General features: G+C 37.0%; 2 protein-coding genes across 3 annotated transcripts in view; one reads left to right on the forward strand and one right to left on the reverse strand.

Moving 5' to 3' along the window:
• rtn1a (reticulon 1a) overlaps nucleotides 1-2,419 on the reverse strand; it is a 28,238-nt gene extending 25,819 nt beyond the window's left edge. Inside the window, exon 1 of the mRNA XM_008400045.3 lies at nucleotides 1,771-2,419. Within this exon, the coding sequence (XP_008398267.2) occupies nucleotides 1,771-1,984 (214 nt within the window). The 5' untranslated portion in view covers nucleotides 1,985-2,419. The remainder of the gene's footprint in view (nucleotides 1-1,770) is intronic.
• Nucleotides 2,420-4,336: 1,917 nt separating this feature from the next.
• lrrc9 (leucine rich repeat containing 9) overlaps nucleotides 4,337-27,101 on the forward strand; it is a 32,067-nt gene continuing 9,302 nt past the window's right edge. Inside the window, exons 1-27 of one of the 2 annotated variants that reach the window (XM_008400044.3) lie at nucleotides 4,337-4,489; nucleotides 4,615-4,678; nucleotides 5,460-5,678; nucleotides 6,809-6,949; nucleotides 7,029-7,092; nucleotides 7,187-7,257; nucleotides 11,551-11,733; nucleotides 12,644-12,799; nucleotides 13,847-14,049; nucleotides 14,932-15,063; nucleotides 15,514-15,693; nucleotides 15,787-15,901; nucleotides 17,352-17,487; nucleotides 17,567-17,698; nucleotides 17,778-17,905; nucleotides 18,537-18,713; nucleotides 18,788-18,907; nucleotides 20,084-20,275; nucleotides 20,366-20,491; nucleotides 21,411-21,551; nucleotides 22,263-22,440; nucleotides 22,525-22,745; nucleotides 23,634-23,756; nucleotides 23,844-23,974; nucleotides 24,060-24,165; nucleotides 25,078-25,217; nucleotides 26,342-26,478. In XM_008400044.3, the coding sequence (XP_008398266.2) occupies nucleotides 4,619-4,678; nucleotides 5,460-5,678; nucleotides 6,809-6,949; nucleotides 7,029-7,092; nucleotides 7,187-7,257; nucleotides 11,551-11,733; nucleotides 12,644-12,799; nucleotides 13,847-14,049; nucleotides 14,932-15,063; nucleotides 15,514-15,693; nucleotides 15,787-15,901; nucleotides 17,352-17,487; nucleotides 17,567-17,698; nucleotides 17,778-17,905; nucleotides 18,537-18,713; nucleotides 18,788-18,907; nucleotides 20,084-20,275; nucleotides 20,366-20,491; nucleotides 21,411-21,551; nucleotides 22,263-22,440; nucleotides 22,525-22,745; nucleotides 23,634-23,756; nucleotides 23,844-23,974; nucleotides 24,060-24,165; nucleotides 25,078-25,217; nucleotides 26,342-26,478 (3,712 nt within the window). In that variant the 5' untranslated portion in view covers nucleotides 4,337-4,489; nucleotides 4,615-4,618. Of the gene's footprint in view, nucleotides 4,490-4,614; nucleotides 4,679-5,459; nucleotides 5,679-6,808; nucleotides 6,950-7,028; nucleotides 7,093-7,186; nucleotides 7,258-11,550; nucleotides 11,734-12,643; nucleotides 12,800-13,846; nucleotides 14,050-14,931; nucleotides 15,064-15,513; nucleotides 15,694-15,786; nucleotides 15,902-17,351; nucleotides 17,488-17,566; nucleotides 17,699-17,777; nucleotides 17,906-18,536; nucleotides 18,714-18,787; nucleotides 18,908-20,083; nucleotides 20,276-20,365; nucleotides 20,492-21,410; nucleotides 21,552-22,262; nucleotides 22,441-22,524; nucleotides 22,746-23,633; nucleotides 23,757-23,843; nucleotides 23,975-24,059; nucleotides 24,166-25,077; nucleotides 25,218-26,341; nucleotides 26,479-27,101 lie in introns of those variants that run through there. The other variant, XM_081603337.1, reaches the window with a different exon arrangement.

The following is a 27,101-nucleotide window of genomic DNA, read 5'->3' on the forward strand; positions in this document are numbered from 1 at the left end:
TTATTCCCCTCTGACTGTTCAGGGAACAGAAACAACAACCTCAGACTATTCTTTTCCTTTTAGGAACCAAAATAAACCGTGTTTGTCTGCGCTCACCTACACAGCCTGTCTGGGAGAGCAGAGCACCCACTCTGTTGACTTTTCAGGAGACTGAAGCTTAGTGGATACTTCACTGTGGATTCAGTTTTTAAAATTTTCTTTAAAGTAAACAAAAATGCAAATAATAATAAAATACAAATAAAATACAGTATTTAAAGTTAAATTTCTCTGACAAATTATGGCTGAACTCATCTTCTATAAAAAGGAGTTCTAGGGAGGGAGACAATCGACTTGTAATTGTTTGATTAATGGTATATTGGATCAAAAGTTATATTTAAAAAAAATATATACTGCTCAAAAAAATAAAGGGAACACTTTAATATTTAAGTGAACACTGAAGTGTTCCCTTTATTTTTTTGAGCAGTATATATTCTAATCAATAAACTAATTAGGTCCGTTTCGACCTTATTTTATTGTTGTAGTTTGGCCGCCATCCATCAGAGGGCGACGCTGGTCATTCTGAAACGCAGCCGTTGATATAGAAACAAAGATGGCGGCCAGAACGCGAAAGAAAACAGAGTCCGTTGTGGTTGTGGGATGGAAAATCCGCTGTATGCTGTTATATTTTGAAATATAAACACTTGACAAGCTTCTTAATTTTCGCTGTAATAGCGCTGATTCATCCATGGGGCGATCGTGGACATATTCTGACAAATTTAGCTATACGGAAAGGCGGTTAAAGCTCTTGATGCAAGAGAAAATTAAAGTTTTTAAGCAAATAGGCTTATTAATTGTCAGTCGGTACGATCACGAAATGATTGATAACTTATAGCGTAAGCTGCTTTATGAAGGAATGTCAGTTTGAAGACGGGAGTGTCAGAAAGAGAACGAGTTTTTTTTTTAAAGGGACAGACCAAATTTCAAAGCCTTAAATTGTGAAGTCAATTTTCTTTTAAGATATGCTTTATATATATATATATATATATATATAACAGAATGTAACATGGTAGTAAATAAATACTACCCCTTTAAAAATGAAATTCAAATAATCATAGGTTTTTGACCAGCAACAGAAAGGGCCTGAGAGGGGACAGGATGACGCCCCCACCCCCCCAACCTCTTTTTAAAAAGCATAATCATAAATTTTTCAGTGGATTCATGAATAAAAGTGCAGGGCTCTACTTCTGCTCACCAAGCGACTAAAAAGCTACCGGAGGATTAAAAATAGCAACCCGAGCAGAGCAGAGGATGAGAGACTTCAAACTGAGTTCAGTCTCCCAAACAAAAACACAGATCTGCAGTAAACATAACTTTGCTTATATTACTATATAAACTCAGACTAATTAAAGTCATACACAGTTTGAGACAGCATATCAATATTATTATTGGGGATATGCTAATGTTTTGTTTATATTGGGACCATAATGTTTATTTTGCCATGATGAGTTTGTCTGGATTTGGTTGAGATGTCATTGTTTTCTGCTTTCTTGATCGACGTCTTAAAAGTGTTTTAATTTAGTTAGTTTGTTTTAAGGTTTAAAGTTTAAGGTCCATTTTAACCTTCAGAGTAAAATTAAAAGGCCGCCTGTTGGTGATCAGACAAACTGGCTCCTGTCTGTTTACACCGGAAGAGCGACGCGTTTTGTTTTTATTTTTGGCACAGAAAATCAACCCCCCGCTATTTATACATGCCTGAATATTTATATTCAATACCATAACAACAAGTTTTACCTGTAGATGCAGTTTCCATAGCAACGGGAGGCCTTTTCCCGTCCTCCTGGAAAGGATGAAATTGTTGGTGATCCAGGTCGGCCGTCGCGTCGACGCCGCCTCTCGGCTCCCCGAACCTGGCCGCCGTGTTTCCGAACAGGCCGTTCGACTCACGGTCGTCCCCGAACCACCTCCCGTCCGAGCCGAGCTCCTCGCCGGGCTGAGCAGCTGACATGCTGGTTCCTCTGGTCGGACAGACGGTGCCGTTCCCGCGCCTGTCGGTGCTGGATGTATCGGTGCCGGATGGTCGCGCCGACAATCCGAGCTGCGGAGGAGGAGGAGGAGGAAGGGGGGATGGACGGATGGAGGGGAGAGGAGAGGAGAGGAGCGGGGGGTCGATGACAACAACAACGCAGCTGCTGGACCCGGGTCCGCTGAGTCCGGGTCTCTGTAGCGGAGCCTCTGCGGTCGGTTTGGGAACAGGAGCAGGGGAGTGAGGCTGATTGTTTTAGTTCACTGATCCGACGCTGACGTCATGCCGGAGACTCAGTCTTTGGCTCCATGTGGGATAAACACACGAAAGACGTTTCGGACTCGCACCTTCATAATAAACAGACTGTCAGTAAACACGTCGGCTGCAGAAATAATCTGCACATAATCACCTCCCCGAAATATGACAGCCAGCCGGAATTTGACCATAATAAATAATAATTAGTTAATAACCTAAATACATTGAAAGATGAGTGAAAGAGAGCACTGTGCTTGGCATTTTTAAGCATGTATGTCAAGTTGATTTATCATATAATGAGTTCAGAGTTGGGCATTTACATTTACTCAATTACTTTCACTTGAGTAATTTTTAAATGTACTTTTAGGAGTATTTTTTACTTTTACTTTAGTAATTTTATTATGAAGTATTTCTATTCTTACTTAAGTAAAATTTCTGGACTTTCCACCCATTAAATGAAAAAAATGTTTTAACCAAAAATTCACCAGACACAGACACACTCCTGCAGTTTTTGTTAGTTATTTACCTTTTTTTTATTGAAAGAAACTTATTTGGATAAAAATATTTTTCTTTTACCCAATTTTGTTATTTTTTGTTATGAATTATTGTCATTTTGTTCAATTAAATAAAAAAAATTCCACTTTATATTTTGGTCTGTTTGATAATGTATTTTTTAAAATATTAAATGACTGATCATTTGATCAGCACTCAGTAGTAAACTCTTTACCAACTACAGTTTTACTCTTAGTTGAGTAATTTCTTGGATGGCTACTTTTTACTTTTCCTTGAGTAAAATAGTGCTGAAGTAGTGCTACTCTTACTTGGGTAATATTTTTGGTATTAGCTTTCCTTCATGGCTCTCCACCCACGGTCCATTGTTGCAACACAATTCTGACTCAAAGTAGCTTTCAGTTTTAATCCATATGTATTGCAAGTCAAACAATCAGATGCAGTAAAGAACTAAACTCTCATTTTAGGATGCTTTTAAACACAGTAAGCAATAACTACATTGTGGGAATTTGAAATGTGAGTTTATCCTTGTAAAAAGTTCACTCTGAAATGGAAGTTAATTTTCTAATAAGACTCTTATAGGGAAATGAATATTTTGGATATCTAAATATTCATTTTAAATTTAGGAGTACCTAAATTGTGAAAGGGCAAAAGAGAAAAACAAAGTTTTTTTTGTATTGCAGTTTTAACTGTAAAAAAATGCTTTAATATTAGTTTAATTTTTATATGTTTTTTAAATATATTTTAATTATCACCAGACCCTAAAATAATTGTAATGTTTTTATCTATACTATTTAGTTTTATAGTTGAAATACTTTATTTAGTTTCTCGGTTTCACATCCCAGATGACATTTTATTTTGTGTGAATAATAATGATTTATAATTTTTTTATTTTAGTGTTCTCTTTTGTTTAAATCTGAATGGTCGGCTTGCGTGTTAATACAACTACCATTTCAGGAATTTTGAAATATCATAAACTTAAAATTTATAATAAACTCTCAGCTGTAGTAAATCTGAAATACACATTTAAGTTGTACGAATTATATTTTTAAAAAGTACTTTTAAAGTTGGGCTGCACAGTGGCGCAGTTGGTAGAGCTGTTGCCTTGCAGCAAGAAGGTTCTGGGTTCAATTCCCAGCCTGGAGTCTTTCTGCATGGAGTCTCCATGTTCTCCCTGTGCATGGTGGGTTTTCTCCGGGTACTCCAGTTTCCTCCCACAGTCCAAAAACATGACTGTCAGGTTAATTGGCCTCTCCAAATTGCCCCTAGGTGTGAGTGTGTGTGTGCATGGTTGTGTGTCCTGTGTGTCTTTGTGTTGCCCTGCAACAGACTGGCGACCTGTCCAGGGTGACCCCGCCTCCCGCCCAAAACGACAGCTGGAGATAGGCACCAGCAACCCTCCCAACCCCACTGAGGGACAAGGGTGCTAAGAAAATGGATGGATGGACTTTTAAAGTTTGATTTAATTAAATATTCTATTGGCTTGCCATATATAAATGTTCGATTTTTACAGGAGAAATATCTTGCAGTGTGGCGCCCTCATCTGGCGGCTCAGAGGAGGTTCAGCCGTCTCCCTTAGCAACCAGACGCACTGTGCCTGGATACTAACTGCGGAGTGTCCCCTCAATGGACAACGGGGCGGATTTTATTCCATAAAGACTGACATGTGTGTTTTATTTATGCCAGCGCCTCTCTCGCTTAAATGAGGCGCATAAATTAAGGGTGAGAAAATTAGTGTTCGTTGGAGGTTTAGCCTGTGGCGTTAACATCAACTTGTTTGGTTCATCCTTTCTTTTCGTCTGTTGTGACTCTTATTTCATTACCAGATGTGTTTTGTGCTTTTGTAGAATTATGTTGCTCAAGGATAAACAGAAGCAATGCTCTGAGAAGGAGGCGGCGCTTAGAAAACTGGTGAGTAAGAAAACACTGCAAAATGAGCAGGAACTGAATGATTACGCAGCAACAGTAAACTTTACAAAACAAGAAATGGTCCACAGGTTGGAATTGTTTATTTTCCGTAATCCACAGGACAGTACGTTTTGAATCTCAGAATTTTTTATTTATTTTTTTACTTTTGAAACTCTGAAATTGTCTCTTTTTTTGTAGAATATATGGGAAATTAATCTCAAATTAGATTTTTTTTCTAGCAAACTTTCGACTTTTCAAACTGAGAAATTTTCACTTTTGTCTAGGGGATTTCTGAAATAAATCTCAAAATTTCTGAGTTTTTTTCTCACTAATTTCCCACTTTTCATGTGCAGAAATTTGAATTGGTTTTTTATAATATTTCTTAGATTAATCTCAAAACTAGATTGCTTTTTGCTAGTAAAACTATTCACTTTTGAAACTAAGGAATTTCCTAATTTTATCTTAAAAATTTATGAAATTAATCTCGAAATTTCAGGGATATTTTTTTTTTTACTTTTCCAGAAATTTCCTGGTTTTTTGCATTAGATTTCTGAGTTAAATTCTTGACTTTTGAGACAGTTTTGGCTCTTAGTTACTGTTGGAATGTTTTAGAAATGGTATTGTCCAGTTAACGATTAATCGATTACTAAATTAGTTGACAATGTTTTTCAGTAATCAATCTGATTAATCGTTTTAGCTCTACATTGCAGTTGCGTGTTTTTGTGTAGTCGTTCTACTCTGAAAGAAGAAAGTTGAGGCAAATCTGTTTGTTTTCTCTGGGCAGTGCTTGATGAACGGGTTGTCCTATGAAAAAATAGCAACTGAAGGGAACAGCATCAGGTCCCTGGAGATCTTCTTCTCTGGTTTCCCGCGGATCATCGGGCTTTCCAGCTTTCCGAACCTCTGCCAGCTCACCATTGTGGGCCAGTGCATAAAACAAATAGAAGGACTGGAGTTGTGTCCACTGCTCCAGGAGCTCTGGATCGTTCAGTGCAGTCTCACTGTAAGCTGTTCACACACACACACGCACACGCACGCACGCACACACACACACACACACACGCACACGCACGCACGCACACACACACAGATCACCATTATCCAACATCAATAACAAAACACACTTGTACTTTTGTAACATGAAGCAGTGACATTTTGCTGCGTGTGTCGATTGAAGGAAGTGGCGCCATCTGGTGGACAAATATAAAAAATGCAACCAAACCAAAATGAAGTCTCATCATTTTTGATTGAGACTTAATTTCATAATTAATCCGCCATATTAACATGGCGATTACATTTTATTATTAATGAAAAAGTAAATTACAAGAATAAAGTAATAAAATTATAAAATTAAGAAAAAAAATATTAGAATAAAGTCGTATTACAAACTAAATGTTATTTTGAAATATTGGGATTTATTCTCCTTATTTCGTCTTTATTTTCATACGACTGTTCTCCTTTATTCTCATAATATTATGACTTTTTTCTTGTATTATTTCAGCTTAATTTTTGTAATACAAAGACTTTATTGTAATATTGTTACAACTTTATTCTCATATTATTTTGACTCCTACTGTTATGACTTTATTCTCTAACCATCTGTTGTGGAATTAACGTATTATGATAAATTAGTGTATAACGTTTTCAAATGTGCTTGTTTTTTTGATAGCTTAATCAATTTAAGCTAATTTAAGAAACTCTGAAAGACATTTCAGATTTGTTGTAGAAGAAATATCTTCAAGCGATATTCACTCTTAAATACAAAATGTACCAGTATATATTTTTAATATATTTTTAATATATTTAGTATATATTTTCGCAGTTTTGACCAAATTACTGCTCTGAACATGTTGTTCTTTCAGCAAATTGACTTTTTTTTTTAGCAATTAATTGATTATTAAATTGGTTTCAAAAATGGATTAATCACGATTAATTGTCTTAGATTGAATAGAATAGGGCAAAACCAAATGAATATAAATTAAAGACCAGATGATTGAAGTACCAGTTGATCTAAACCCAATGATCATAATTATAATTGTCTGTGTTCCTGTAAAGAGGTGCTTCTATTGGGTGAATCGTTGAGATCAGAACATTTTACCAGCATGGAGTGATAATAATTCGTCTTTACTGCAGGAGATATCCGGCCTGCAGAACTGTAACCTGCTGGAAAGACTCTACCTGTATGATAATCAGATACAAGAAATAAAGAATTTAGAGCTACAAGTCAACGTGACGAATCTGTGGCTCAATAATAACTGCATCACAAAGATTCAGGTTGGAACAATGAATTATGTTTACTGTCTGCCTGAATTTTATTTACCGTTTTGTTTGACTGCTTTGTTTATCCCCAAAGGGCCTGAAGTTGATGAAGAATCTGAGGGAACTAAACCTTTCTGATAACTCCATTGAAAAGATCGGTGGGCCTGCTGAATCCTCCCTCTTTGTAACGTTTGATGGAGCTTTTAGAGAAAAAAAATTATTGAATATTTGTTTCATTTCTCTCTTTTTTAGGCCACGACCTTGATCCCAATGTCAACCTTGAGATTCTCAATCTGTCCGGGAACAAGATCAGCTCCTTTAAGGTGAGACTGAAAACCAAAACATATCCTTCAGATTCTTTCTCCTAAAAGTATGCTTACTTATTTTTTCAAATCTTATTAAAATCCTCGATTTCACAAAAGGGCATCTCGAAATATTTGTCGGGGGTCTTGGTCAGTTTAGATTTTTCAGATAATTTCTTCAGCAGCAAGAGCACAGGAGTGTGGTTTATAATTTCGGCATACCAGTAATTTGTAAGGATGCAAGGCTTTGTATATGTGTGTGTGTGTGTGTGTGTGTGTGTGTGTGTGCGTGCGTGTGTGTGTGTGCTTGTGTGCGCGCGTGCGTGCGTGTTTGTCTGTGATACCTTGTGGGGACCTTTTTCCTGACACATTCTACACTTCGGGGACCCCCTGCTCCTTGTGGGACCGAAGCCTGGTCTCCAAAGGGAAACACTATTTTTGGGTCAGGGGTCAGATCTAGGACTAAGGTGTGAATTGAGTTTGGGTTAGGGTTTGGACAAGGGTAAGGTTTAGACTGTAGAAATGAATGAAAGTCAATGGAAAGACCCCACAAAGATAGCCACGCAAACGTGTGTGTGCGTGTACATTCACCGGTCACTTTATTAGGTACACTTGTCCAACTGCTGCTACCAATCACATGACAGCAGCTCAATGCATTTAGGCATGTAGACATGATCCACTGCAGCTCAAACTGAGCGTCAGAACGGGGAAGAAGGGTGATTCAAGTGACTTTGGCATCAATAACCATGCCACGTTCAGAAGGGCTGGTTTCAGTATTTCAGAAACTGCTGATCTACTGGGATTTTCACACACAACCATCTCTGGAGTTTGAAGAGAATGGGCCGAAAAAGAGAAGATATCCAGTGAGCGGCAGTTCTGTGGGCGCAAATGCCTTGTTGATGCCAGAAGTCAGAGGAGAAGGAGAGACTGGTTCAAGACGTCAACATTAACTCAAATAACCACTCGTTACAACCGAGGTCTGCAGAAGAGCATCTCTGTACACAACACGTCGAAGCTTGAGGCGGATCACCTACAGCAGCAGAAGACCACACCGGGTGCTGCTCCCATCAGCTTAGAACAAAACTGAGGCGACAGTCCGCAAAGGCTCACCAATATTGGACAGTAGAAGATTGGAAAAACATTGCCTGATCTGATGAGTCTCAATTTCTGCTGTGACATTTGGATGGTCGGGTCAGAATTTGGCGTCAACAAAATGAAAGCTTGGATCCATCCTGCCTGGTATCAACGGTTCAGGCTGGTGGTGGTGCAGTGGTGTGGGGGATATTTTCCAGGCACTTTGGGCCCATTAGTACCAACTGATCAATGTCTCAACGCCACAGCCCACCTGAGTGTTGCTGCTGACCATGTCCATCACTTTATGATCACAGTGTACCATCTTCTGATGGCTACTTCCAGCAGGATAACACGCCATGTCATAAAGCACCAACCATCTCAGATTGGTTTCTTGAGCAATGAGTTCACTGAACTCGAATGGCCTCCATGGTCATCAGATCTCAATCCAATAGAGCAGCTTTGGGATGTGGTGGAACCGGAGATTCATGTCATGGATGTGCAGCCGACAAATCCACAGCAACTGCGCAATGCTATCATGTCAATATGAACCAAACTCTCTGAGGAATGTTTCCAATACCTTTTGAATCTATGCCACGAAGGAGATATATATATATATATATATATATATATATATATATATATATATATATATATATATATATATATATATATATATATAGATATATATATATATATAATTTCTATTTTTTACCTTTTTTATTCTGGACTTAAATTTGTCCCCACCAGCAGGTGTGCCACTGTCTAATTTTTCAGATGTTATGAAGTGAAATAACCTCTCTGGTCTAAAACAGAAGGTTGTTATTTTTATATAGGGGCTTATATTACATGTCTCTGTTTTATTAGAAACCAGAATTAGACTTTTCTACTGACCCGTTTTGGTCTTTATTAGATTAGATTTTCCGAAATTTCAGGAATTTTGCACAGATTTTGCTGAGCATAATAGTGAGGTTTTTAATCACAGATCCACAAATAAAGAACTTTTATTTAAATAGCTAAAATCTCCTAAAGGTTTACATGAGCTTGGCATTTATTACCTGCACTCAGCTGCATAGACCCTTATTTTTTAAAGCACAGTTATTGTTTCTAACATAACAAGGTCATTTCGACAGAACACAAATTTTTGTTGATCCTGATTCGATCGGCTTCACGCCGCAGCTCATTTCTCGAAACTCACCTTTTCTCCTGCTTCGCTTGCAGGAATGTAATTATTGTCTCTGACTGTGCAGACAAGTTTAATAACAGCAGGGTCAAAGAAAAACATCTCAGTCCCTTTGTCAGCTCAGTGTGGCATCTCTTTTCACCACAGACTCCAAGAATGTCTTTTTGCATCTAACAGCATCTCTCTGATATTTAGACTGAGTTTCCAGCGTGCATCCAGCAAAACAGAGGGTACATACTGGTTCCCACGCTGATTTAAAAAGCATGTTTGCACAATATTTAAAATTCGCCGTGTTCTTCTGACCAGCAGCGTTTTTGCTCGCAGTGATTTCGGTCGTGTCGTCCAGAAAGCCCGTCGCTGTCCAGCCCCGATTGTTTACCCGGTGGAGCTGCAGAGGGCGGCGTGTTTTCTGCTGAAAATTCATGCTGAATTGAATCCAAAAGTGTGCTTTTTAAAAGGTGGAAAACATTTTTTTGTTTTGTTTTGTTTAGTTTTTTTTTTTTTTTTTTTTGAGAAAAGCAGTCCGTATTTAATTTCTCACATGAGAAAAACAGGTACAGTTAGATCTGAAATAGTAGTAAATATATATATATACCAATATATTTATTTGTATTGTTTTATGAATAAACCTGGAATTGACTGAAATCACACACACACAGACAAAAAAAAAAATCACATTTTGTTTTTATATTTTTATTTGGTTCTTAACTTTTTCTAAAAACAGCCGAAGTGCTTGAAAAAAAAACACCCAGCTGTTCTTTGGCAATATATATTTCTCATGTGACGCCACACTTCTGTGAACTTTGTAGCCAACAGCCATCTTGGCTTTGCAGCACAGTTGTGTTGTTGTTTATTGTAACAAAGTAAAAAGAAAAAAAAAAGGAATCTTGGCAGGCAGTTGCTATAGAGTTGCTATGACAACAATAAACAAACCACAAGCTTAGAATTAGCTCTCGCCTCGTCCCTATCTAATTTTTGAACAAGTACTTTAATTTACAAGTATTACTCGATTATAGTTTTTGAGTATTCTACTCACCTCTGTGCATCTATCTGTCCAAGATAAATATAAGTGATATTTTCTGTAGTACGTACTGTTGAAATAGCAATATTAGCTTAGCTAATGTTTTTATCTGCTAGCTAAGACGGACATGTAGCCTAAGTATGTACTTACTCTGCAGGTCACCGGAAACTTGTTTTTCACGTGAAGAGTTTGAACGTTTTTACAAATCTGTTTAAGCATCGATTGTATGCGTCCACAGATTTCAGGCCGTAAAACTCCTCCATGATATACACACTCTTTGTGTTCACTGAGTAGTTAACTATAGTAGTATGAGACCAGAGGCAGCTTGTGCACATATTTTTCTTCTCCTTCTCATACGGGTCGATCCAAACAGCAGCCATTTTAATGTATCATTTTCTCGCGCATTGGTTAAAAGTGTCCACATATTTTCTATTTGTTGGTTTGGAAGCCATGGGTCCGCTTTCCATTGCGCATGCGCTTGCCTGCTAAGATGGTACGGATCACTTCCGGGGCAGACTTCTGGGAACTATGTATGAAATCATTGACAGACTAAAAAACAGTTTCTACCAAGAGCTGTTGTTTCACTGAACACAGTAAACCCATCTAAAACCTGATAGGTATTTATTTATGTACTTATTAAATTTATTCTTAACATCCCAGTTGTTCTGTGTTTCTTTGGGAGTAGCTATTTTTAACATTTTCCTGTGTTTTATTTGTGCTCGATGACATTAAAATGAATTCTGATTCTGATTTATTGTTTTGTTGAGTCACAATACATGGGCACTGCGCCGTTACTTAGCAGCCCCAGCCAAGTCCAGCCTGTTACCTAGCAACCCAAGCAGAACTCCAGCAGGTTCAGTCAACTGGTTTAGAAGAGGCCCTAAAACAGCACAAACTAGACAGAATAAAATCTCTATCTATAAATGATTTTGTGCAAAAACGTAAGGAAGATGTTTTGTGTAGGTCACGTTTAAGATCAAATAACCTGATAGTACAGAAGTATCATCTTCTATCTGGTCTTTGTGTTTTGCTCCAACAGGAACTGACCCATCTGGCCCGTTTGCCCCATCTGAAAGAGCTAGCTCTGAACGACCCCACTTCGGCTTTGAACCCTGTGTGTGAGCTGTGCAACTACGGTATACACATCCTTTATCACATGCCGGGCCTGGAGCGACTAGACAACTGGGATGTCTCCTGCAAACAAATCAAGGATACTGCTGAGGTATTAAGATGGAAAGACTCCAACCTATCTGTTGGTGGGTTGATGGGGTTGCGATTAAGTGTGTTAACACTTTTGACAAAACCTTAAACTGGAAACCAAACATCAGCAATTTAAAGATTAACGTATAAAAGAAAATTGCATTATGATATAAAGTGTAAGACTCACTGAATGATGTAACATTGTTGATTTTACACAATTCACAGATTGTTTCCCATCTGAAATGATTAATCGGATTAATCGTGATTAATCGGTTTTTGAAATAATCAACAAATTTTTTTTAATTGATTAATTAACTGAGGTATTCAGACTTAAGAAAAGGTAATATGCTGAAAGAACAACACGGTCTTAGCAGTAATTAATCAAAAAATGTAAAAAAAAGTAAACATTTAGCATTTAAGATAAAATAATCTTTGTCTATAAATATGTTCTACACAGAACTCCAAAAGTGGCATTTTTAGCTAAAATTTCGGACAAAAAAATATTATATTAATAACCTTTTCATATCCAATTATTAATCAGTTGTTAACAGATCAGCCCTACATTGTATTGATGTTGGGTCAAACAGAAAGGGCTGAACCTTCTGTTCAATTGTTGATGATGAAAGTATTTTTTTATTATTGCATTTTAGGAAATGAAATATTTATTTTCTTGTTTTAAAAAAAAAGAAGTTATTTTGTATTTTTAATATTGTATAAATAGTCCTAAGTGGTTAAATAAAAAAATTTGATGAACATGCCAAATTTTTTATCAGATTAATCGATTGCCAAAATAACCGTTAGCCACAGCACTGTGGGGATATAATGTAGCGTTTATTGCTATAATCTTCAACTAATAAGAGGCAAAACATTTGATTTATTTAATTGACGCACATTTTATTGTTATTTTTTATTTTGGCCTCTTTCCTCTGAAGTCTGCAGTTATGAAAAAACTGATGTACTACAACATGCGTGTTCGCCTTGCTCAAAGGAACCTGAGAGAGACCCAGGTTGCTCTAGAGGAAAGGAAGAAATGTTTGATGAAGCTGCCTGAGGAATGCATCCGGACTCTCAGTCACACCCTCAAAAGTGTAAGCACTGCTAAATAATTAAATAATTATTGCAGCAGCTTCATCTGACCTACAGGTGAAATTAATCATCTGGTTCCACTGATCTGGGCTGTTTCCACTTGTATTTCTGAAATCTTTCTTATTCAAGTTATATTTGTCTCACATTATGATTTATGCGATGATTTGAAACAAGTGTATGACACAAAAATGCAAAAGCTCTATATAAGTAGTCCTGGATGATAAACCAATTTGATCAATTTGTCACATTTTTGGGTTTTTGAAGATTTAATTTTTGGAAAATCCGGATTTTTTTTCTCCAATGCACTTCTTGGTTTTCCGTAGTTCAGATGTGCCCAGGGCAGCCATCTTGTTTTACAGTTTCTATTTATTTAGACTTTGAAATCAGGTCATTTTAAATCATGAGAATTACGTCATAATGTTTCAAGAATAAATTTGTACGACAATAGAGTTGAAATAATACGAGAATAAAGTCAAAATATTACCGGAATAAAATCATAACACTAGAGAAATAAGTCGTATTTTTATGAAAATTCCTACACGAAAAATCACAAAAAATATATATAATGAGGAATGCTGAGCATTTTGTGAGTTTTACAGATAAGGGAATATTAAATATTTTAATACATAGTATTATCAGTAGCAGGATTTTGAAACAATTGAGCAAACAAATGTATATTTTGAAGACAGAACACACAAACTGATCTGAATGTTAGATTGTGATAACTAAGCTTTCTCTTTAATATGACTTTTTCCTTGTAATTTAATACGTTCTTCTGATAAAATGTTGTTTTTACTGTTGATTTTATTATTATTTTCTAGAAATTTAACAAAAATTCTCGTAGCATGGCCCTAATTCTCCGTTGTACAATTCGCATAAGGGATGAGTGAAATAAAACCTATCATTTGTAATTAATTTTTTTTTTTTAAAGAAAGGGAGAGAAAAAGCCAGATTAAAACCATAATTGGATCTGGTGCGGAAAAAAATTTATTTTATTTTTAAGCACTATAGGAATACGTTATTTTCACCGCACTGTGTGTCATTTTTAGCTTGAACATGAACTCTCCATGATGACACAAAGTCCTGGGACTCCTAGCAGTAAGATGGAGACAGAATTGGAAGGACGAAAAGTGAACGAAGACGCTCTCACTAAGCGAGCAAAGCTGGACGTTAACAGCGTGGAGCGCAAAATACTGCTGAAGATAGAAGCACTGAGGGAAAGACTGCAGCGATGGACCAGGAAAATGGATGAGTAAATGGCTGCGTTAAACCGAAACACTGCGCAAATTGAAATTACGAAAATGAATTAGCTTAATGGAAACACGCCAATTTCGGAAAAAAAACCAACAAAAACCTAACGTTTTTCGGTAAAAAGGTTTTACCCTAGGATGAGGTGGTTTTTCAGCCGTGTCGAAATAATTTTTCGCATTACAGTAGACATAATAGACATAATGTACTCAACAACCGGATGTCAACTACTTCTTCTTCTTCTCTTTCTCCATCTTTCTCTGTTGGCAAGCAACGTTTAGACGTGCATTACCGCCATCTACTGGAATGGAGTGTGGACCGAGTTGCTATATATTACACAGATTTTAAAAATAATAATAATAATAAAAACGATATCCTCTATCGATTTCGTCTAATATAGGTTTTCTTTTTCGTGAAAACCACGAAAAAGAAGACAGGAAGTAGTAGGAGGAAGATTTTTTTTTTTCCCCGGGAGAGCTCTCATAAAAAGTTGTGTATAATTCTAAAAATAGTTATGTAAAATGGCCAAAATGGAGACTGAATCGGTTGGACGTCAAAATGGCGTTTCTCGAAAACGCCGCTTACGTAGCCGGGGCTTTTTACTCTATCGGCTGAATAAGATGCTAAAGTCTCCTCTGATGGCTAATGGCGGTTAGGCACATCCGACTTTGCCAGAAGAAGAAGATGGCTGATAGATGATGAGCGCTTCCGCCATGGCTGAATTATGGATATAATCTCATGTAAATGTTTACATCCGTCGCTGCTATGATTGTCAGTTATAAGCGTATTCACGTAACCGCTTTGGTTATCGGACTGGAACGTTTTAGAACATGCAACCTTTTCCAAGCATGAATAACAATGGTTGTTTTTGTGTGTATGTGTTTAGGGTTCAGGCCTGGTATGAGGAAGAACTGATCCAAGCCACAAAGCAGACAAAATATTTGGTTCAGTTTTTGTTGGTGGAGCTGGAAAGTGTTGGAAATATTCGTTTGGAGGAGGGCTGCCACATAGACTCATGGTACTGGTTTAGGTCTTCATCAACAAGATTCTCACTGCAAAAACACACAATCTTACCAAATATAGTGGTGTAGTTTCTGGTGCAAATATCTTATTAGTACACTTGAAATAAGACAAAATTACAAATAACTTGTTTCAAGTCTGCAATTCCTTAATATTGCTGGAAAAGTACAGTACTAGTTTTACTGGCAGATTATTCAACCTTATAACACGGGGATTGATTATAAATTAAATAATCTGCCAGTGAAACTACTTTTTCCATCAATATTAAGGAAATATATACTAAAAACAAGGCCGTATATCTTGCTGAAAAGTAACTATTAAATTGTTTTTGTCTTTTTTCAAGTGTAGCAATATAGGCCAAGACAGTCTAGAATATAATTTTGTTTTTGCAGTAGGTCAAAGCTGCATAGAGCAGATAAAAGCTTGTTTTATGTTTTCAAACCAACAGGTACGCTTCCTGTCGCAACCTGCTGCTCTCCCGCTTCTCTCCATCCGATTACACGAGCTTTAGGATCACAGACATAAAGATTAACAGGGTTTTCCGCATCCACAATAGCGCTTTGAGGCTTCGCTTTGAAGACAAGCTTCACAGCCTTCTTTCCACAGAAGAATCCGTTGTCGTCTTGCAGTGAGTAAAGAAAATGACAGCGTAATGCCTTTTAAAGCCTCTGCATGTCTACACTTCGTGCTGTGGAATACAGGCATGTTTTTTTTTAAACAGAAACTACAGACGTCGACTGGAATATTTATTCTATGTTGCTGACCCTGAAACAAGTGAGATTGAGGAAACTTTATTTATTTTAGAGGAGGGTTTCAAAACCACCAAACAAATGAAGGTGAGCAAGCTGCTAGAAACACCTGACTGGTTTTGTTTGACACAGATTAATTACTATGAAAATTAAGCATGCAGTGTTTTGTCAAAATGTTCATTACCATTGATTTTTTTCACCAGGTCACTACCACAAGATTTTATGTATTCAGAGCAAAAAAACAAAGTTTTATCAAGTATTTTTGTCCAGTTTCTTGTGTAAATATCAGAGTAGTGTTGAAATTATACAGAACTAAGTCATTTTTCAGAAAATTATAGGAGTTTATCTTAAGTAAATAATTCCTTAATGTTGATAAAAAAAAGTTCCACTGGCAGATTTTTTTTCACGTTTAAGGCATTTTTCCAATTTTCCAAGTCAAGTAATCTGCCAGTGGATCTAGTTTTATTTGATCAATATTCATTTATTTATTTATTTCTAACAGACAAAAGTAAAATCAAGAAAGGAGGAAAAATAAAATAAAAGCTAAAAGAAATTATCATGCAATTTTATTAAGAAATTATTGACTTAAAACAACCATCTATCTTACTGAAAAGTTACCTGTAAGTTTTGTTGTATTTCAAGTCCTAGCATTTTTTATACATCATATAAAATTCCAATAAAAATTAAGGCTTCAACTAAGAATTATTTTAGTAATTGATTATTCTCACGATTAATCAATTAATTGGATAAAAAGCATATTCTATAATATTAGAAGTACATTAACAAATAATTTAATTTCTCTTTTAAATCATAAATATTTTGTTTCCTAAAATGCAGTAAAAGTTTAATATTTGATTATCTGTAGCAAAGGATGCATCTGCTGCTAAAAAATAAAATACTTCTAAACATCAGCATGTGAGCAGCTCAGTCCTTTCTGCTGAACTTAACATCAGTCCAGTATAGGACTGATGTGGTGATTAGATTTTCGATTAACTGGTTAATAAATGTGTAACAAAAGGTGCTTAATGGGAGATTTTATTTATTTTTATGTTTACAGAATTTGAAGCAGCTAAAACTATGCCACTGGTGGAGTTCTTGAACATATTTATAGAAAAATGTTTTTTTATCTTCAAATGTACACATTTAATCCTAAATGTATGTATTTTTGTACAGTTTTGACTTAATTACTGCTTTTAGTGTGTTCTTTCAGCAAATGGCTTTTTTTTTTAGTTCACGGTTAATCAGTTCATCACAATTAATCAGATTAATCGTTTCAGGTCTAATAAAAGTGAAGAATTTTAAGGAGCAAATATTTTCATAAGGGACTGTAAATAAATTTATTTTGCTTTGGTTGATTCACTATTTTAAAAATAGAAATATATAAAAAGATCATGTCTTCAGACAACTCAAATCAATGACCGCTTAGAGTAGATAAAAGCTTTTCTTAACATTCTTGTGCAAAGAAGCAAAGTGTCAGTTTCTTGATTATTACTTTTCAGTCTAACATTGATTAACTTTTGTGTTTCTGTATTTTTAGGGTTTGGAAAGAAAGGCTGCTGTCCCTTTATCCAACAGTTTAGCTGTCTCTGAACAACCCAGAATCCAGTTTTTGCTGCAGCAGGCCAACCAATGTGACTCCAAGCAAATGTTAGATAAAATCCCTTTCAGGCATGGTGAGACAGTTTTATTAAAATTACCCGGTTCCTTCTCTCTCCATGCTTTAAATGCTGAAGTCTTATGGTTCCCCTGCAGGCCATGTTATTGTCTGTAAGGTGTTTGTGGGTAACAGCCTGCCTGTTCCTGGTGACCTGGGAAACGGCTTTCCCAACGTCTACTCTGTGTACCAATACTTGGACCCCAGGGACAGCTCTGCAGGAAGCGATGGTATTCCCTGAACCCAACTCAAAGAGTTTACTTTTGCAGCCGGTCAGTTTCAGTGGATCTCCTTGTGTTTGTTCTTTAGAGAGACCCACGTCAGCGAGAATGTCTCAGAGCGCTGAGGGTGGGCTCCACCACCGGAGGCAGTGGTTTGTATTTGACCATGAGCTCATCCTGCCAGAGTACATCATACACTTTGAATATATCACTACGGTAATTTGAGTATTTTTTTTCCTGACTTATCTTTGTACAACTGAAAAGCTTCTGGCATCACTCTGGTTGGATATTTAAGCTCTCTACACTGCAAAAACAAACAAAAAATCTTACCAAGTATTGTCTAGTTTCTAGTGCAAGTACCTTTGCCCACTTTAAATGAGACAAAGCTAAGTTAGAAGTAACTTTTCAGCAAGATATAGAGCTTGTTTTAAGACAGTAACTCCTAAATATTCATAAAAAAAGTTATAGCTCCATTGGCAGGTTATCTCACTTATGGGGAAAATGTCATGTTATAAGTGAATTTTAGCTAAAAGCAGTCAAGATGCAATTTGCCTAAGTCCTTTAATCAAATAATCGTGGGGGTGTCAAGATGTGTAATTTTTTTTTATTGGATCAGTAATCCAAATGTGGGAACACAAATTTTGTTTCTGAACATTTTTGCTGTTGCATGTTGTAAAATTAAAAATGTCTAAAAGATATTTAACCCAAATCAGCTGCATGATTACTAAATTCAGCTCAAACATGTCATTAAAGCTCAGCAGTACATAAAAATAAATGTTTTTGTTTTACTGTTAAAATCAGCACTGACCAAACGGTTCTGTACCTGAACATGTTGATGGGTTATTAGAACAGAGAAGACCTGAGCCGCTGTGGACAGAGGGATGTTTCTCTTTCTGAAGACGCCACCGCGGACGTCGCCGCCCTCAGCATGGATCCCACTCTGAAGCCGCAGCCAAAACTGTTGAGCCTTGATGAGAGAACCCTGCTGAGTGTGGCCAGAGCGAACATCCTCAGTCAGATCACTGTAAGGCCTTTGAAGGTGTTTAACTCTTTTCACATCCCTCTCAGTGATCTGTCACTGCTGTGTTGAATCTGCAGGTCCTCAACCTTCATGGTAACAGTCTGAGTAAAATCAAAGAGATTTCCAGCCTCTCAGCTCTGAGACATCTCACCATCAGCTTCAATAAGTTCACACGCCTTGATGACATCTCTCACTTGGTAAACATAGTCTTATAAAATCAATGCAATAGTGTGTATGGGGCCACCCAAAAGGACCAAATTAAATGATATTGCAGCAGTTTTATGAGAAACATTTAGAGGGTTGTCACACCTGATAGTTTGGTAGACTCTGTTCAATTGGAGACCAAAATTGCAACATTTCTTACATTGCAGCTGGTGTGGTTCGCTTTCACACTGCACTGTTGAACGATCCAAACTTCTGGAAAATCCTGTTTACTTCCTCGCCTTTGGTGGCGCTGCGGCAAGAACCACTGAAGGAAATGACACAGAAACTTCTGAAGACATGAGCATAACTTTCTTTTTTACGAAATGTAAACAAAAATGGGGTAGTGCCAAATTTTAGCGTTTGGAGGATTTCTCTTGTCTTTGGCAGAAAACCACAAGGCATTTCTCCTGCAAGGGCTAGCCTCACGCATTTGAAGATGTATTTACCCAGAATGCCCTGCACTGTTTTCCATCTCTGGCGTTTACACATACATTCGAACTACGCCAAAGTTCACGTCAACCGAACTGATACCAAGGTTTGTAATTGGACCAGAGTTCACTTTTTTGGTCCACATCATAGTTAGGCGTTCACAGCTCCCCTAATGAACCAGACGTTCTAGACAAACAACTAGAGTTTGATGAAAGTGAACTAAACAGGGCTGGTGTGAAAGTCTGCCCTGTTTAGTTTGCCTCTAGTTTGTTTGTTTAGAACGTCTGGTTCATTTGGGGAACCAAACGCATCAGAATTCACATCAATCGATCTGATGCAGACCAAAAGACTGAAATCTCGTCCACCTACAAACTTAGGGTTGAAGTGAACTCTGGCGTGGTTCAAATGCATATGTGAATGCCAAGCAGACCGCAAATTGCTCCAAAAGCAGGAAGTATAGACTGCAGTGCAGTCTACTCTGTTCTTCAGAGGTTTTTGTGTCATTTACTGCAGTGGTTGTTGGTGCAGCGCCACTACAGGCGAGGATGGGAACAGGTTTTTCCAAAGGTTTGGTTCGTTGGACACTCCACAGAGTGAAAGTTAACCGCACGAGCTGAAAATGCAACAAATGTTGCAACTTTGGTTCCCAATCAAACTGAGTCTACTGGACTATAATATGTGAAAACACCCCAGACACTCCAGAGGCAGAACGAATAAAAACTTGTCGCCTGTTTCCTCAGCACAACCTGGAGGTTTTGGACGCTAGCTTTAACGAGCTGATGACTCTGGAGGGGCTGCAGAGTTTAGGGCAGCTCCAAGAGCTCAACGTCAGCTGGAATAAGTTGACCAAGGTCAGAGAAGACACGGCTGTGTTGCGGAAACACACTCCTGCTTTACAGAAACTGGACACCAGATATAATCCATGGACCAAGGTGTGAGCGGGGTGAAAAGCTTACTGTCACACGCAGCATGCGAGAACTCCAACATTTAAAGGATGTGTGAATGTTTTTTTTTATCTCCAGCCAGAGGCGGTCAGAATGACCATACTGGTCCGAGTTGCAACCCTCACACACCTCGATGGAGCGATGGTAATGGAAGAAGAGGCAGAGGAAGCTCGTCACATGGCTGCTGACGTCAAAATCAGCCAGGTAAAGGTTTTATGGCTTTTTTTTTGTGAGGGCAGCAAAAGTGTTTATGAAATTAAAACAAATTTAGGTTTTGCTACATCTTTAGTTTGAGGCAAAACTTTAAAACAACATGAATCTCATCGTTAACTTTGATTTCTGTGCACATCTTGGAAGTTGTTCCAATATAAAATTAGATCATATTCAACATGTGGCAGCAATGATCATAGCGCTTCTATGTAGGCAGTGAAAAAATATTTTCCTCTATTTATCCCACATGTTTCAGATCACCAAGCTAATTCCAATATCAGACAAAAAACCTAAAATTAAGGGAACAAAAACGATCTTAAGCAACCTGGTTATATCTGAGGATGACGGTTGCAGGGGAACTATTATGCACATTTCACATTATAAAAATTTTGCATGTTTTGTACTTCCATTTGGGTCTGTACTGCTAAAAACAGCTCAAGCACCTAAAAGCTTGACTTCTTTTTGGCAATATGTAATATATATTTTTTGGTGTCTGGAAAATTAACCATTTCAAAAACCTTAATGTTTTTGAAATGCGCTGTGAAGCTAAAACTGCCATTTGAAGAGTTCTGGGTAAAACATATTTACGGACAAAGATTTATTTGTGAAAATGCTAATTACTTTGTACAGTTTTGACTTAATTACTACTATAAGTATGTTATTTCTGCAGTTGTCCTTTGTTGAATATGTATACTCCAGTTAGCAATTAGTTGATTACTAAATTAGTTGATTATTATTTCAATAGATTTATCACAATTAATCCGATTGATCGTCTCAGCTCTAGTTTGTAGTTGTGTTTTTAGATGTTATTATTCTGCAGAAATAACAGTCTGTCATTGCTCTGGTCGAGTTGCTGTAAGGTTTCTGTATGATGAGAGCAAACTGGTTTTAGATTTGCCGGCTGTGCTTCTAGGCGGCCCTTCTGGCCCAGTCCCGTACCGACAGCAAACGTCCTCGAAGCCTCAGCCTGCTGTCCACTGCTCAGCTCATTTCCAGTTTGGGTCCGCCTCCCTGGGGTCCCGGCAGAGAACTGGAGTCCGACTGGATGGCAAAGGTAAGGTGCAGCCAGAGGACTTTATTTTCAGACATTTACTCCACATATGCATCTGTAAAAGTTCAACAAGTTTAGTTTAGTGGTTTGATGCCACAGTTCTTGGTCCTCCAAGCCATAAGTTGTGTTCAGCTTGACCTTTTGGGTAGAATATACAGTTGGAATCAGATATTTCCATACTTTGAATAAAAAGAGACACATTTTTTTCCTTACTGTCTGAAGTTAAATCAGACTAAACTTTTCTTGTTTTAGATTAGTCAGAATCACCAAAATTATTTATTTTTGCTAAATGGCAGAAAGCTTGGTGTGAATATTTATTAGAAATCTTTTTGAATTACTTGAATTCAAAGTTTAGATACATTTGGTCATTTAAATAATTGATTAATCACGATTAATCGATTTTAAACTGTCTTTTAAACTGTATGACTTGAGTCAGATGTTTTGGGTTTACTTCCACAAATGTCTAATAGATTAACCAACTGGAGTCACAAACTTTTTAATTCAAGTAAACCAGAAAAAAAGGTTCTTGCTAAATTTTCTGTCATTTATGAAGTAGAAATAATTTTGATAATTCTAAGCTAAAACAAGAAACGTTGTTAGATTTAACTTCATTGAGAAATAAAAGGTGGATGTGTTTATGTAAATTTCTACTTTTATAAATATATATATTTGATATGTCCTTTTATTTGCCTGCGGTCGTCAATTTTTGAGCAGATCACAACCTTGAACTTTGACAACCAGAGACTTTTCAAACTGTTCAATCTGAGTAAGCTGGTGAACCTGCAGTGGGTCTCCTTCAACGACAATAACATCTCCAAACTCAGCGGCCTGGACACCTGCCTCAAGTTAGAGGAGCTCTCCATAAAAAACAACTGCATCAGCTCACTCAACGGTTCATCCCACTCTCAACATCACTTCCTCTGATCAGCTCAGACTCTGTACCTATATGTTTTTATTTTCCCTCCTGTTTATTTAGGTTTAGCAAAACTTCCATGCCTGAAGAAGCTGAGCTTAGATGGGAACAATCTTAAAAGTCTGGACTGCCCAGTTCTGAACCAGCTGCCCTCTCTGACTCATTTCTCTGTTGAAAATAACTCCATCACTTCAACGAGTGGCATCAGGAGCGTTCACACTCTCCTGGAGCTCTACGCAGGAGGCAACCAGATTTCCACATCGAGAGACATCTACTTTCTTAAAGTGAGGAAAAATAGTTTAAAATACAGGCATGCGGACAATTAACCGCCTTACAATTAAATGTCGATTAATAATTTATTAGATTAAAATGAGTTCCAATTGATTTACAACAGCCCCTCTATCAGACCCTCTTAATGTTGTATTTCAGCCGCCATCCAGAAGAGGGCGCCGCTGGTCATCCTTAAACGGAGCCAGACAGTCGACATAGAATTAAAGATTGTAGTGCTATTATACCAAAACAAAAAATAGAAAACAGTCCAGACAGAGTCCGGTTTGGGATGAAAAATGCACTTTATGCGGTTCTGTTTTTAAATATAAACACTCGATGAACAAGTTTCACCTCAATAGCGCCAATTCAGCAGAGATGCTGCATGACGGAGCGGCGTCAGCAGATTATAAAAAATGTAACCCTTCGTTACGGAAAGGTGTATTAAGAGCTAGTGTAGATAGAAAAGGGGAGCAAATCTCCACCAAACCCCCCCCCAAATTTTTTTATTTCAATCTAAAAATTTCTGAGGATTTTCTTGCAATCATAGACTGATGGAGCTCAGAAATGTCATTGTTTTTTTAAAATAAGATTTCTGAGATTAATTTCAGAATTTTCAACTTTTGGAGCTGAGAAATTTGTGAGTTTTTTTCTAGAACATTTCTGAGATTATTCTCTAGACTTTTCAGTTTTTTTGGTGGATATTTACTAATTTTTTCTACCTACAATGTCCCAATACACCGTTGTGCAGTCGGCCTTCTTGATACAAGAGAAAACGCAGGGTTTTAAGAAAATTGCCTATCAATTAATCATTAGTCAACTAATACATCAGTCTATAACTTGCATCCCTATTCAAATAATTAAATTATTATTGAGATGTCTAAACTCACTTTTTTTCCCTTTAGGCACTGGAAAATCTAATCATCCTGGATCTTTATGGGAATCCCATAGTGGACATACTGGAAAACTATCGAATATACGTCGTTTTCCATTTACCATTCCTTAAAGCTCTGGATGGAACCGCAGTGGTATGCTCCAAAAACCTAAACTACTGTATCGCACTTTACAGCACTTACATTAAGTTTTATACATTATTTTGTTTGCGTTTTCTGCAGGTTTCAGGTGAGTGTGACAGTGCAAAGATGATGTTCAAGGGAAGACTGACCGCTGACTCTGTAGTGGAGAAGCTTGGCCACTCAAACTACAAAGAAATCACCCATCTGAGCCTGCAGTCCTGCTCCATCAGGTACGAATCTGAAACTGTCGAGTTTGAGATTTCATTCACTCCCACAATGAATAAAGCTTTCAAACCTCCTTCCCCCATCCCACAGGATGGTTGATCTGTGTCCAGACTTATTTTCTAACCTGTGCAAGATCAACTTGGATGAGAACAACCTCACATCCTTTTCAGGCCTCATCCACCTGCCCAAGATCAAAGTAAGAAAGCATACCAACTAGGGATACAAGTTAGTCTAAAATTTATTGATCTTATCGTTTGACAAGCAAATAATTGATGGACGTCTATTTTCTTAAAAACTTGAGTTTTCTCTAAGGGGCCGTTTATCTTTCTCCATTACTCAAAGGCCAAAATTTTTTATGATACATTTTAAGAAAGCACATTATTATATTCTGACAATTTTTGTGTAAATACCGAAAGCATTAACAGGTTATTGTGGTTTCTTAGAAATATTTATCAAATATAACAAAACTGGAACATCTGAAGTTGCTTGTAGAAAAATAAAAGATAAACCGAATAAAATGTGACGTAGTTAATTCCCCATAAAAAGAGGTGTTCATATAGAAGTACCGTCTGTTGTTGCTCTTGAAGGAAAGTTAAAACGTCGCTCTATGAAGTTCATTATTAACTTACAATAGTCCTAAAAACCAACCTTGCTTAATGGCGTCAAGCTTTTTTCTCATCATTTTACTGTTTTTCTGCATTAGCTCCTTCGCTTCTGTGTCATCACATCCTCTTATTCGTAGCAGATCATGAATTTTTGAATGAGAAGGTGACTTAAGGATTTGGTCGAGTGTTTTATGTCAAAATAGAGCCGCATAAAGTGCATTTTGTATCCCACACTGATCTCTGTTTGGACCGTTTTTCTTTCCCGTTCTGATTTGGCCGCCATCTTTGTTAATGCGTCACTGGCTCTACTTAAGGATGACCAGTGGCGCCATCTGCTGGATGGCGGCCAAACTACAACAATAAAACAAGGTCTAAGCGGACGTTATTAGTTAATCGATTGGAACTAATTTTAATCTAACAAACCACTAATCTAATTGCTTGAATCCATAATTTAAACTCTTCACAATTCAATAAAGAAACTTTTACTAACTCTTTTATAACAGGTTCTGTATCTAAACCACAACCACATCAAGTCCATTCTGCCGAGGCAGAAGACTCTAGCTCTTCGGTCAAACAAACAGATTCTGCACAGCAAAGTCAACTCAAGTGGGTACGGCCAGCAGAGCTCATCCAGATCTAACAGGTAATACGATAAAAACGCAAAATTAAAAGAAGTATATAACTATTTTTCAACTTTTTCTTTTAGGTTTGCTGAAAAAAAGTCAGCAGTCACAAATCAACTAAGAACACATGAAAAGTTGCCTAAAATTGAGGCAGCGTCGGTTTTTCTTTAACTAGATCGTATCATTCATATGTTATACAAACTTTAACTTTGTTTCTGATCAAACACATAATTTTAATACAAATGGTTGTTACTGAAGGATACAGTAACAAACAGAAAAAATGAAAAAATTCTATCTCCAAGTGCCAAAACAATCTGCCTTTTTCATCAATATTAATCAATTATTTTATTAAACAAGCTCCTATTTCTAGCTGAAAATGTACTTGTAAGATAATTTGTCGTATGTAAGTCTACTAAAATATGTTCACTACAAAAACAAAATCTTACCAATTATTTTTGGTCTAATTTTGAAACCAAATAAATTAATACACTTAGAATAAAACAAAACTAACTTAAAAGTAACTTCTCAGCAAGATATAGGAGCTTGTTTTACATCAATTATTCCTTAATAGTGATTTAAAAAAAAAAACATACTTGTTCCACCAGCATAAATAATCTGCCAGTGGAATCAATACACAAAAAAAAAAAAATCAATATTTTGGAATTATTTCATTAAAACTAGCTCCTATATGTTGCTAAAAATGTGCTTGTAAGTTAGTTTTGTCTTACTTCAAGCTACATAAGATATTTTCACTAGAAAATAGACAAACATACTTGGTAGGATTTTGTGTTTTCAGCTGGTGAGAAACAAACTATTTGTCTTGTACACACCATTAGAGGGCAGCCCTGACCAAACAATGCAGCCGCTATGTGTCACAGTACTGGCAGCTTTTCATGCATTTTAATACAAATATCAAACATTTAAAGGGATATTTTCTATTTTATTTTAGGCGAAATGTGAAAATGGTCAATATTTATTTATTTTTATCAATATACAAGGAGATCTGTGAGAGTTGCTCCTTTGTTTGTTTGTCCTGTGATTGTTGAGAGTTTCCTGCACCTGTAAGGCCTGTGCAGCTGAATGCAGCAGCGGGAGGCAGAATGAGGCCAGAGCTGCTAACTGGTTTTCTGTGACTGTCTTTAAGGCCTTCTGGACCCGGCGTCGGCCTGGAACCGCTGATGGGGAGCCTGGAGGTGCTCCATTTGAGTCACAATGGCATCTCCAATATGGCCAATCTGGAGCTCAGCAGGCTCACCAATCTTAAAGCGCTCTTCCTCCAAGGTACGTATGGTTCAGGTTGCCCCCTTCCCGCTCACAGCGGTCAGGAAAGGGTGAGCCGTAAAAGAGCAATACCTCCCATGGACCGCAGGCCAGCTGGATGACGGGTCACGAAGAAAAGAGAGACTGACTTTCTTTTCAACAGCTTTTGAAAGCTTTTGATTGTCGATGTGTTTTCTTTGCCCACCTTCGCGTTCTTATTTTCTGACTTATCTTGGAACATTTTGTTTTAGCTTTTTTGTGATTTCAATTGTTTGTTGTTTTTTTGGCTGTTGTTGTTTTACAGCTGCAGTTAACAAAACTCTTCATACTCTTTGTCTCCTCTACGATTTTTATCCTTTCTCACTTTTAAATGTTTCAGATTGCCAAGTGAATTTTAAAGTCAGACAAAGATACACTGCAAAAACACAAAATCTTATCCCTTAAAAGAAGACAAAACTAACTTACAAGTAATTTTCGGCAAGAAATAGTAACTTGTTTTAAGTAAGTGATTCCTTAAAATTGATGAAAAAGTGCTAGTTCTACTGGTAGATTATTTAATTTATCACAAGACATTTTTCCAATGTTAAAAGTGAATTAACCTCCCATGTACACTGTAAAAATGTCTTCCATTTATGGTAAAATAC

Source organism: Poecilia reticulata, chromosome 22, assembly GCF_904066995.2.
Source record: "Poecilia reticulata chromosome 22, P_reticulata-male-v2, whole genome shotgun sequence".
In the NCBI taxonomy this organism is placed as follows: domain Eukaryota; kingdom Metazoa; phylum Chordata; class Actinopteri; order Cyprinodontiformes; family Poeciliidae; genus Poecilia; species Poecilia reticulata.